Source organism: Rhodnius prolixus, unplaced genomic scaffold, assembly GCF_049639745.1.
Source record: "Rhodnius prolixus isolate KJV_2025 unplaced genomic scaffold, Rpr scaffold_4, whole genome shotgun sequence".
In the NCBI taxonomy this organism is placed as follows: Eukaryota; Metazoa; Arthropoda; class Insecta; order Hemiptera; family Reduviidae; genus Rhodnius; species Rhodnius prolixus.
Window position 1 is genome coordinate 43994766 of NW_027411614.1, and position 13728 is coordinate 44008493.

General features: G+C 30.8%; 1 protein-coding gene across 1 annotated transcript; it reads left to right on the forward strand.

Annotated features, from left to right (window-relative positions):
• The first annotated feature begins 1644 nt into the window (after window positions 1-1644).
• On the forward strand, window positions 1645-10614 carry Zip71B (Zinc/iron regulated transporter-related protein 71B). Its single transcript, XM_074131786.1, has 8 exons — window positions 1645-1779; window positions 5959-6118; window positions 6272-6469; window positions 7115-7284; window positions 7886-7996; window positions 8454-8697; window positions 9251-9438; window positions 10276-10614. The coding sequence occupies exons 1-8, from the start codon at window positions 1654-1656 to the stop codon at window positions 10411-10413; spliced, it is 1335 nt and encodes a 444-aa protein (XP_073987887.1). The 5' UTR covers window positions 1645-1653; the 3' UTR covers window positions 10414-10614.
• The last annotated feature ends 3114 nt before the right edge of the window (window positions 10615-13728 follow it).

Genomic DNA, 13728 nt, shown 5'->3' on the forward strand with positions numbered 1-13728 from the left:
ATAAATAGTATGTAAAGAAGAAAGCTAGAAAAAAAATTCTTCAAACCTAAATAGCCATTTCATATCAATGATTCTGATAAAAACCAATAAAATCTAAAGCGAATTATCAATTTTGAACTTTCAGTAGCTTTTCGTCATTCTATAGTAATAGTTCCTCTTTAAAGCATAATAAGGCAGAAAGAATAACTAATATGCCTTCCCAACAAAAAAAATTAAAAATGGTTAGAAAAATACCCCAAAATTCCTCCTGGGCAGACAGACATATTTTAATAACTGTAGATAAAATCTGTTAAACAGATAATTGATAGATGGTTTAAATTGATTTTAAAGGAGAGGAAATGGTTAGATATGTGTTCATATTATTTTTAATGACAAAAACAATAGTAATAAAATAATTATTTTCACTTACCATTGTAAGTTGATAAGGAAGTACGGCGTTCAAGTCAAATTTTAGTACATTAATAACTTAATTTAGTAACAGTACAAAAAATCTCGTGAGGGCACTTGAATCTGAAAAATAAAGTTTATTTTTTAGCAAAAGTTGTGTATCTATGAAAGTATATGTGTTGCGAATAGAATTTCGCAAAATCAAAAAATTGATGGAACCTAAAACTTTATACTTCATTTCCGTAATCGCCACGATAACATTAACTTAGCGATTAAAAACCCTCAACTATTACTTCGCTCTTTATATGCTAGTTTTTTTTTCATTTCCCGATAATGGCTCTAACCACCTTCCTTCATTCTTGGTATACTAACTGAGAACATGAGGACCTACGAAATGTCTCTTATTTGAAACCTTTTGCCGTAAAAATTTGACAAGGGCATTTCTGCTGGAGGAGATGGTAAGGCCACATTCTAATGCGTCACTTCAGTGCATTTCGCGTATTTACTAAATAATATTAATAGGATAATAACTCTAATAAAAATTCCTAATGTTAAGAAAATCAGTTTAGCAGAAGGAAGTTCCGCATTATGCAAACACACAATTGCGTTTTTCTTTCTTTCTTTATTTATTTTAAAAAAGGTTTTCGTAAAAATTATAAATTTCAAGAAAATTATATTACGAAAATTACTGCGAGAGAAAGTAATGTGGGATTCAGCAATAGATTTTTATTCATTCTTATCTGGGTTGCAATAAATCTCCTAAAATAAATAAACTTTGTATACAAGTAATAAGTCTTTTAACTATGTTCTTCAAAAAAAGGTTTTCGTAAAAATTATAAATTTCAAGAAAATTATATTACGAAAATTACTGCGAGAGAAAGTAATGTGGGATTCAGCAATAGATTTTTATTCATTCTTATCTGGGTTGCAATAAATCTCCTAAAATAAATAAACTTTGTATACAAGTAATAAGTCTTTTAACTATGTTCTTCAAAAAAGAAACAACTTATGTAAACATGAGTGATAACGTTACCGACTGAAGAGCGAAAACTATATCAATAACATTACTAAGTTACATTCATTGTGAAAATCTAAAGTAACAGTTGACAGTAGCCAATCTTAACTCCCACCACTTTTATACGGCACATCATCGCGGCGAACTATCTAATCAAGACACTTCACAGTTAAGATTAACTCTTATACGTACCAACCACTATTCCAATACTGTTACAAAGTTTAAAAGTGTACAAAGTCAATATTTTGAATATGTTTTGGTTTTTATTAATAACAATTTGGTGTACCATTTCCGTGGAATGTAATCATCCAAAAGTTGATAGTTTTTTACAGAATATCTTCGACAAATATGGCAATAAAGGATATATGTCATTTGAGGTAATTTTATCTTTAATTCTTTTGCTTAGAAATAAGAACAAAAAACTATTGAGAAAAGAATCTGGAATAAACAAAATATCTACATTAATTTCTCTTACTGACATGCACAAGGTTCAAACACAAATCTCATCCAAACTTGGAATTTCGATAAATAAATAATTCTTACTAACATTATAAAGTTTACTAAAAACATCAAAATGACCATTCATTTTGGTTACTACCATCCAACCTCAGAATTGCCCTAAAACTAATTTTTGCAAGAAAGTGTTTCGAATAAAAGTTGAAGCTGTACATTTTTTTTGTTAATACTAAGAGAAGATGCTTTATAACTGGAAACTAATTCACAAATAGTCAGGACATAAATTGCTGTAGAGAAAACTTGTTAAAATTGTAACAATATAATGCCAATGTTAAAACTGGACTCACAGAATCGGTAGTCTAAATTTGACAATTTGAATATGATACTGAATCTTAAGTATACTACGTTTCCAAAAGCTTAATGAACTTACCAATAGCAACATATTTGTAAGTCATCGTTTAAAGGAATAAAGCAGATTTCGAGAAAATCTCAACAACATCATCAAAGGAAAACTTTTTTTTATTAAAGTGACCACTTCCGGGCTAATTTCTATTTTGAGCAATACTTACCAAACACACATATACCTAGAAAGTACTTTTTCATACTCAGAGGGCTTCACCAAAATATATCAACTTAAAAGTATCGTTACTTTTAAATAGTATTTTCCATTTTCAAAACATTTTATTCTGTTTATACATTGTAATATTTAAATTTCATAGAAGGATTTTGATGCGATTGGTTTTCAATCTCAGAGAAAAATACATCTCACGTGAACTCTCACAACCTTTTTTTTAATGTAATTTAATTTTAAACTTCGAATTTTAGAGGTAGTAGTCATTAGTACGCTTTAGGTACGATATTATACTTAAATCGCAACTTCCTTACTCCACAATTCAATAATAAAAGGAACAAACAAAGGGAAACTGTAAATAGAAAATATGCATTAAGTCAGCACTTTCTCACCTAAGTGTGCTTGCGACATGCGGTATCTAATTACAAAAATTTGGCGTGTCACTTACCATACTTTTATTCGTAATTATCAACTATTTTTGCATAGCTCTGAATTAATAAACAAAAACCAAAAATCACGTTTAATAGGCCGTAAAGAGTAAACTTGAAATAGTCAAATGAACAGCATTTTTAGACATTGAGACTAATTTAATAATTTGTTAAAAAAATCAATTAATAATTCGGTAAAAAGTACATAATTAGCAAACTTGATTGAATTTTTCCTATCAATTCTGATGATAATAAAAGAGATTCATGATTTGCATAGTAACGTTAACTACACAATATCCGGCCCTATTCAAAAGCAGTCCAATGCAGTTGGCAGGCATTCATTTACAACTTTATATTATAACACACACACACAAAAAAGAACAAACACATTTATATAATACATAGTACATACCATTCAAGATTGAAGGAAGACATTATGTGAAGAAAATTACACTGAAAACAGGATGGTAGTCATTATTTAACATAAAGATCATTATGTCATCGGCTGATTAGTTGGGGGAGTAGTAAACAGCACTGTCCTTAACTTCATGTCTGCGAAACACAAGGAATTTTATAATAAGTGTACAATGTATCTATGAAGAACAAACGCAAATTATTTACTTAGTAAGATCTACATTTATGGAGGAAATAACCTGGTGTGAACATTCACAAGAATTCCACAGTTTATGCAATTAATCTTTCTAGAAATTCTGAATTTGTACTGAGAAAATAGTTGCGTTTCAATATTGAAAGAAGCGTGAACTCATAGTATCCCCATAACCACACCAAAATCATTGTTAGCCAAAATAAAGTTTAAAACCTAAGTTTTAGACCACATGTACTTTATTTTTAAAAGTACAAATGAAAACTATGCCAAGGAAAATCTCTACATCCCAGAGTTTTTTGGGGGATTCTCGAAAATGACTTAAATAATTATTTCTAATCTTCATATATTATTATTTATATGAACCTCTAAAACGTTTATTTGGTACGTTTCACCAGGAAAAGTCTTCATAAGTTTACCTCCGAAATAGTGCGTAGTTCATGATTCCCAAATCTATTAAAACATTAAAGAAAAGAGATTATATCAGAAAGTCACTACATTTATGGTTGATGTTATTTATTTCTGAAATTAAAAAAAAAAATTGTATAATATGTAGTTGTGAAGAACAAATTGACAAACAAGAGAACAAATAAATTTTTATCAGTTACACAATAATATATCATTTACACTAATATTTACTTTATTCAGAAAAATGATTGCACTATTAAAATTTTACATTTAGTGTATCTAATCATTTAATTTTTCCCTAAACATAATTAGATTATAAGAAATAATAATGGCTGAGAATGTACATTAAATTTAGATTTTTATTATGCGATTTTTATTATCAATTAAGTTTTGTTAAAATAAAAATTAAATAGTAATTTATATAGCAATGAATATCTTTGTAAGGCAACTTATCACTAAGCCACAGATTACTCTTAGTTCATTAAACTTTTGGGCTTTCAATTAAGAATTTGTACTAATGGTTTTTGGAGCTGGCCTTTATTAAGATACTGACTTCTATGAATATGAATAAAAATTAGTATCTATGAGCTATCATTATCATAATTAATGGAAATAGAATTTTAAGTCACGAGCACCTACTAACACCTATCCAAATGTGATGATGAAATAAACATTTGGAATGATTACAGTACAACTCTCTTTATCTGAAATCCGCTTTTTAAACCATGCAGAGAAGTTCATTAAGAAGGAAATAACCACTAGTCAATCATAATAAGGGGTTTTCAGCAGTCAATCCAGCAAAAATAATAATAAAAAAATCTCCTACCTATTTACAAACTTTCCAATAACAGTTACATCCCTGGAAAAGATTACTATCCAAAATATTAAAATTTCGTTACCGCCTCAGTGCAGAATTAAATTAAATACAAATACAATGACACACATCCACATTAACTCACACTCCACAAACGGACATGTCCGCCTCTATTTTAATGATCCAATAAAAATGCTGGAAAGGTAATATAACTCGTCAATAATTATTTAGTTGCTTATTTGATAAGATGCTGCCCAGAAAACCTCTATTCAAGAGCTGCCAAAACCAAACAAACTTCTCTGGCTTCTTATCGAAGCCCCTCTCAAGCAAAACAGTAAAATAACTCAAAACTGAAACCTTTTTAAGCCCATTATCTCCACCTGAAAAAACTGGTAACAAGGCAAGCTACTAATCTTCCTTGGATGATAGCACGTAAACCATTATGAGGTCACAACCTCCACAGAACCGAAGAGAAATGTGATATTCTCTTCCAGTTTTAATTGCCTACATTATCTTTCCTGCCTGTTTATAGAATTTACCTCAGAGCTAAGAATGTTGATTCTGAATCCTCAATCTTCTTTCTGAACACTGGATAGGAACTTCTAACGTTTATTTCTAAGCAGGGTAGTGGTTAAGCAGGGTTACTTCCTACGTGAACATGTTCTGAAACACAAAAAAGTTGACTTAATTTTTTCTGCCCAAATGGTAGAGTTTGCTAATACGTTTTCAAAAAATGTTATAACTGATCAAATATATGCATTTCTCCATCCTCCGTATTCATATCTCCCAATCCAAATTTCTAACTAAAATAATTGTAAACCTTTTTTTCTGTGAGCATAGAAACTTATCCACTAGGTCTTAAAATTCCCTTACATAAACAATAAGATCTTTTTTCCGACATAGTAAGCTCCAAAATCTCTACCTACCACCTTGAATCCTCATTACCAGTTTCCCAGCCAATCTCTTCCATCCGTTGGTGGCCTTAATCAATTGTAATTATATATAATTGACTCCTTGGAATGGATACCCAGTTAGTTTTTAGTTTCTCCAATTTGTAATTTACACTTTGTTGTCACTCACTAACACCTAACACTTTTCACATAAATCAGTTCATTCTGAACATCACTCAAAAATGTTTTTGCTTCAAGTAACTTGACCACTCTAAATTTTCAGGAGGATGAATGAATGAACATAATTATTTATGTTCCTCCAAAATATAGACCTTTATAGATAAATATAGTATATCAATTTGAAATTTTATAAAATTCATTTCAGGGATTGGAACATTTGATGGAAAACCTTGGTCTGGGACATCTTAGGTTTGAAGAACATCACAATGTCTCAATTCACAGGACTAAAGATGGAGGCTTTCAAGAAGTACACGACAGCCTCAAGCTACATGAACATAACCATACTAGAAGCAGACGCAGTTATGGTCAGTCCAATTGTCAAAAAATAACATATATTTAAATCAAAATTAAAATGATTAATTTATTATTTACATAAAATATAAATTTGTGAATTTACCAGAATTCGTTTTAAATTAATATTTATAAAAAATTAATTATGACGGAAATGGATTTTATAGATGAAAAGGAAGGTCGATGCTTAAGCCCAGAAGAGCTGCTGCTGAAGTATGGTCTATCTCCAGATCATAAGGTTGCAATTTCCCCGACCGGCTTTCTTCACATTTGCCCAGGAATTATATACCAACTGGATACGAGGGTATGCTCGACCGAAAAAACATCCATAGAACCGGATATGACAAAAGAGGAAGAATTATTAGGTACTATTAAATTATTTTTATTTGTGTGTATAAATCATTGAAAACTAGATATAAAATGTGGATGTTAAAAACTATATTCGGCGCTGAGGAAATGAGTATTGGAATGAAAGATAAAACGATTTGGTTTGAGATAGAAAGATATGTAGAATCTACAAAATAAAATCTAACACGGGCTAAGGTATTGTTGTATGAATTGAAATCGTAAATTGTTGTAGTTTGTATTTGTAATGATTTGCATCAATTACTTCTCAAAACAAAACGAAAAACAACTGCGGATTTGGCCAGAACAAGTGTTTGCTCTATGAAGATGCTGCAATTTAAAAAAAAATGGAGATCGAATGGCAGTAGTTGTATAATTACATAATTGGTTTAAGTAATATGAGTCTATTCTGTAAATAATTGAAGCAGGAGCCTTGGCCATGTGTATCATCTCCATTTCTTTGTTTTTGTTTTTCTCCTCATAACCTCAAGTTTGTTGAACGCATGATTAAGTATGTGGTGAGCAATGCTAAGGCAGTTTATTCCTTCCCTACCGACGCCAGAAATGGGAGTAATTACTTTTATTCATCAGCACCATAAAACGTTTTATATTCGAAACTATTATTTGAAGAGTAACTAATACCTTGACTATTTATTGACATTTAGTGTGGCTGTACGGCGTGGGCAGTATAGTTATAATGAGTGCTTGCGGTTTACTGGGAGTACTTCTTGTGCCGCTGTTACAGAAAGCACTGTTCCAAAGAGTACTCAGCCTGCTGGCTGCTCTTGCCGTAGGAACTTTATCAGGAGATGCTTTACTTCATCTTTTACCACATGTAAGTAACGAATTTTTGTTTCAAAATATTTATTGAAAAATATTATATTGTTATGTACAATCCACAGGTAAAATGAAAATCGTCAAGACGGTTTATACAGCTATTCAAGACGTTAGTAAAACGGTTGACTCTTCATGTTTAAATGCCATATATACGAATTGATTGTATCTTGAATGTGATTGAAATAATCAGACCATAAGATAAATAAGGAAGTAAATTTATACTTCATGTTACTCCCAGATAGATAAGGACGTTCCTCTTTTAACTTTCTTCAGTATACAATACGTCCTTAACTTCGTATTTCCATTATGTTCATGTAAATCTGATACTTTTATTTACTACATATACGGAAGCGGTATTTTAAATACAGCTCAATGGTGGTAGGGATCAAGTTTGAGCTAACAGAAACTATAATATAATTAATTCATTAATTATTGTTAAGTTCGGTTGAAAATAATAATAAAATTGGTGAATTGTAGAAGAAATAAATAATTCTAATTTATTTACCGTGTTCGATTTATACTCTGTAAGCTCTACTCTTGTAATCTGATTTTTCTGATTGAAAACAAAATATATTGACTGGAAATAAATGTGTTCTCAGGCATTAATGGGTTCTAACGAAGATATGATAGTATTGAGGGCATCTACTACTTTTATAACTCTACTGGGATTTTTCAGTATCGAAGCGATTATTCATGGGAGAAGCAAAGCGGTAAGTACAAACTGGAATAGAAAAACATTCACTAAAGTAAGAATGTTTCAAATAAAAAGATTTGAAACACAAATGGAAGCCAAATATGAATAATTTTGTCTTAAATTTAGATTAATCTAGGTATCTACTTTTTTACCTTGTGGATAGACCTATTGAATCAACAGCAAAAAGTATTGTCTAGATCAGAAATCCTGTAAATAAACTAACAGTAAGTTTTGTGCGGATAAAAATAAATATGTAAGAGAAATCTGTAAAATACGCGACTCCTCAGTATATGCCTTAATAGGCCCTAAAAACTAATATAATCCCTTAATCCAGCAGTCCAATGAAGGGCTATGACTTACCTGACGACTTATTACAACTTTCCTACTCGAAATCGAGAACACGAGCCATTAGGAAATATCCGCAAAATATACGTATGGTGACTTTATGTTTACAAATAATTCTGTTAGTTTAGGGTAAAAAAACTGAATCAGAAAACACTACCTACGCTGTGGTCGCTTCCAGTAGTAAGGAAAAAGAACCGCCGGAAAAACATGTGGACAGCTCTGTTACAGCGATTGCCTGGTTAGTGATAACAGGCGATGGACTGCACAATCTGACAGATGGAATTGCCGTGGGTGCCGCATTCCGACAAGACACTATTACCGGCTTAGCTACAGCGTTAGCCATATTAACACATGAACTGCCGCATGAACTAGGTGAATTTAATTTTTTTTTTTTAATTTAATGATGACTTGCAAGAAAAATCATTTTTAGCTTTGTGTCCTCTTAGTAGAGGATGTATGTATGGTTTGATTCTCGGACCCGGTCTTGCAATTTATTTTGTTTTAATATATGAAGATTCGTACTTAACTGTATAATATCCTGCCTCCGACTTGATCGGACGTAGGAAGTACAGCTCGTCTGATGTACTACATAAAAAATATCACATTTTTGGAAAAATTAAGACGTGTTTTTTAAAAGAAGGTTTAAATTTTTAGCCGAACCTTAATATTAAATAATTCTAATAATATTGGAAATATTCTTAATTAAAGGAACATCAAAAGATCTCTTTTAATTCAACTTATTACTTAAAATTGATTTATATAATTGATGTTTATTTTTTAAAGCACGTGATTTGTTTTTCTACTTCATTGTTTGCTCAGTAGATGCCTCTTATCTCTTATAATTTGTATCAAAATCTTTTAAACGCAATGTAAAATCGATATTCTAAAATAGCGTAAATAATTATGAAATCTACTCATCTGACAGGTGACTTCGCAGTACTATTGAAAGGTGGTATGTGCATTAAGAAAGCTATTTTCTACAACATCCTGTCTTCAGTTCTCAGTCTAGTTGGTGTCGTGGGAGGTTTACTGATAGGAAGTTATGGTGAAGCTGCACTTTGGGTGTACGCTATTACAGCTGGCTCGTTTCTTTACATTTCATTGGCAACTTTGGTAAGTAAACTTTTAACAGAAATTAGCAAATTACCTACTAATTATTTTCTAAACTGTTTTTTGTAGTTAGTGATCTACTTTCCATGTAATTTTAATCACATTTTAAGTAAGTTTCGATTAAATTAGGTAATAAGCGGATAACCATATTCATTTCAAAAGTAACAGACTTAATTTTTAAAGAACATTTTAATTTTCTTTAAATTCTGCGACTATTTTCCAGTTGGTAAGTGGTTTAGTCACTTAGTTTAGGCTTTTTGGCAAGCTTGTGAGTATCCCTCAGAGTGAGTCTACCAATGGAAACAACAATTACGTCGACAAGTGCTGTATTCGTTAAACATAAGAAAATATGTTTTTGCTGTTCAACGTTCTGAATGATTGAATCATTAACTGATAGGGCGTAGTAAAGCAATTTTGTAAAATAATAATAATATTATTTTATTATATATAATAAATATAATATTATTAATAATAATAATTAAGGATGTAAGTTGTTATATCTCAAACCATTCACATTTAGCGAATACCTGGCAAACTGTAGTTAATCACCGCTTACATTGTATGGTTTACGGATGGCTTGGTTCTTTGAACAAACAAAGGGAATTAAAAGAAGCACAAAAGACATAGATATCTTATGGATTTGGTTTCCACAAACCTTAGTGACGTTAATACTTATTTAATTTTGAAGTATAAATTTCTAAAAGAGTTTTCAGTCGTAGTACAAATTTTGAGAATCCCAATGACAAGAGCATGTGCAGCAATAAATTTCTGATAGTTTGCAAAAACTAAATCTTACCAATACATAAAATTAAAATAAACCTATTATTTATTTGTTACCAGGTACCAGAAATGCACAAATATGCACATAGCGTGCCACATACTCTGTTACAATTATTTGGCATGTTCATCGGTGGCGGAATTATGTTCATCATTGCCATGTACGAGCATACCTTACATGAAGTATTGAAGAACAATTGAAAGTGATAGAATTTTTGTTTATATTTCATATTATTTATTTTCATAAGTTAGATTTACTTTATTTAATTGTTACCGACTTCTACTGCGCAAGGAAGATGAGGTGGGGACTGAGTAAGTAATTGTTATCGATTAGGTACTTGTACATAAACAATTTACTTGTATATTTGTAAACATATTTAAATAAAAATGATTAAGAAAATATGTTTTTGCTGTTCAAAGTTCTGAATCATTGAATCATTAACTGATAGGGCGTAGTAAAGCAATTTTGTAAAATAATAATAATATTATTTTATTATATATAATAAATATAATATTATTAATAATAATAATTAATAACATTATTAATAATAATATTAATAATATAAGAAAAAATAAAACGAAACTGATCATACGATGAGCTCAAATATGCCTTTCAATACCGGGTTTCCTAAATAATAAAGATGCATTTAACACATTAGAAATATTCTACTACATTTACGATTGCTTTGAAATAATCAACTGTGTACCTATCAATTATTTAAATTAAATATTTACAATTAGAAAATAGAGACAAGTTTTTCTAAAAGTATAATAACCTTAATGATTTATATATTTTCCCTCGAGCTTTTCGATGTATACATGAAGTAACTTTAGGTGCCTTCCGATGTCTGGATTTTCTTTTAGCAGGCTTTCTCCAATCTGATCACCTACAGACAATTAACCAATCAATAGAAAATACAATGGAGCACATTTTAGGAAGACCTTCCACAGTATTTAATATCAATGTATTCTCGATGTTCTCAATCAAGTTGGAGTGCAGAACAAATATATATATGAAATGCAAAAGAAATTTCGCAAAGGTATTTGCGAATTGGTAAGGACCACATTGCCGATAAAGGCAGGAGTGAGAAAGGGAGATCCATGAATGATATTGATAAGTATTTTTTGAAGTCTGGAATGGAACATATATGGTTCCAAAAGTGGTCTTCATTAGTAGCTAAAAGAAAGAAAATAGAAGAAAGGTAAAACACTATTGAGCTAAACGTGACCGACAGATGGTCGTTAGCCGTTATGGAGAGGATACCTTGTCACTGAAAAGAAGAAGAAGTCGATATCCAAAGATTTGGGCAGATTTCTTTCGTCAAGAGGTCAAAGGGCGAGATTTGGATCAGGGCAACCAGAGACTTGAAAAAAATTGCAGTAGACTCTACTTCCCAGATGGATTGGTCTCCAATGGAATTCATACCAAATGCTCCCACAACGGATAGCCTATTTACAAAAAATCAGTAAATAAAACAATCGAAAGAATAGATTTAAATTTTTTTTTTAGGAATCTTTTTATTTAAAATGAAGAGAAATATATAATTTTAAACACCACGGTACATAAATATATATTTATGATAATTTTATTTATTTTAATAAGCTAGTTTTTTTTGTTTAATTGTTACTGATTAGGTACTTGTACATTTGTAAACATATTTAAATAAACTTCATTAAGAAAACCTGTTTTTGTTTTTCAAATTTGCACTGAATGGTCAACCGAACTGGTTTGTAGCGTAGTAAAGCGAACATTTAAAAAATAAATAATAATTAATACAAGAACAAATAAAATAAACGTATTGTCTATTCTGAAAGTCTTTTACAATACCATTAATAAATTAAAATGCCTTTTACATACGTATTAGATGTATATTCTTCGAAGGATGATGGTTTTGAAAGATTTTTTGGTGTAGAACGAATATTACGACGTATTTAATATTGTTTTTAAATTAATATAGTTACTAATTAGAAAAAACAGGCAGGTTATTATGAAAGATTAAAAATTGTTCTGTTTTATTATTTACCTTAAGCTTTTTGAGGAGTATGAAGGAACTTTCTAAGTCTTCCAATGTCTGGACTTGGATTTACGGCGTTCGTCAACGATGTAGGTTTCCTTTTTTGCTGTACAACACTTTGCAGAACTAATGCCTTTTATAAAAAAATCCATGTTAAAGTTAGGATTAAAAATTTGAAATTTCCTACACTGAACGAATTTGTAATAGTAACCTTGATAAGTCAAGGGTAAATTCTAATATGATTATTCTCTGAATTTCTTTTTAGAAAAAACAAAAACTTCTCCGCAAAATTTACTAATCGACCTCAGATTTGAGAAACCAGTTTTCTATATGCATACTTATGTAAAGAAATTCACCCCCTTGAAGAAGGCGCTTAAACAACTTTACATAAAATTAGGTGAAATTACTACCAAAGTGTCTTTATCCTTATGTTCTTGAGCATTAAAGAGTTTTAACAGTAATTGAAATATATAAACACATTACGTCATTTGTAATGCAACCTCAATATCTAAGAGGTTATATTACTCTCTTGTTGAATGCAGCTTTTAAAATTATAACATAATAATTTTCATTTACCTACTACTATCCCCAAAGTTCTTCATACTTATAAATTCAAAATATTTTCCATTCTTACTCACCTATACAATTAGAAAAACTGTAATGACTCTTCAGAGGGCAGTCTACCTCCAAACTGCTTTAAAACGAAGTCTTCCAGAAAAATTATACCTATAAAAATTATAAATTTAGAAATAAAATAGAGAATATACTATTTTCAATTTTAATTGGGATAAATCAAAATTTAAATCGACAGCTTCTGCGATTTTTCAATTTTGAGATATTTCTTTTAAAACTACGATATTAAGTTTTCATAAGTTCCAAGTTGTCAAAACGGATTTAGGAGAGGCCACAGCTCTATGGATGCTCTAACATATTTCATAACGGACGTCCAACAAGCATTTACAAATGGAGAATTCCTGGTGGCTACTAACTTAGACTTACGTAATGCATATAATAATGTGAGCATACCAATATTAATACAAAAACTGATAGCTATGGAGGCACCGCCGAGAATAACCAAGCAAATTCTTAGTCTGCTCTACGATAGGACAATATATGTCCGATGTAATAGTGTCCTTTATGGTCAAGGGCGTCAAACTCACGTCGGACTTCCTCAAGGGGCTATATTAAGCCCTATATTATTTACACTGTACACCGCAAATTTGGCAGACACAATTAATTCACAAGTGGGAATATCACAGTTCGCTGATGATATACTCATTTACAGCCAAGCGACAAGCCTGAATGAAGCCACGTCCATACTATATGCAGCAATAGATAAATTCAATAAATGGTGCACAGACCTCGGCTTAACAGTATCAGAAAGCAAAAGTAGCGTAACTATCTTCACTCGACGAAGGAGATTTACCACCAACACCACCATGGCACTTGGCCCTTATAACCTACAGGTTTTGCCTTCGATGAGGACGCTGGGCGTTTGGTT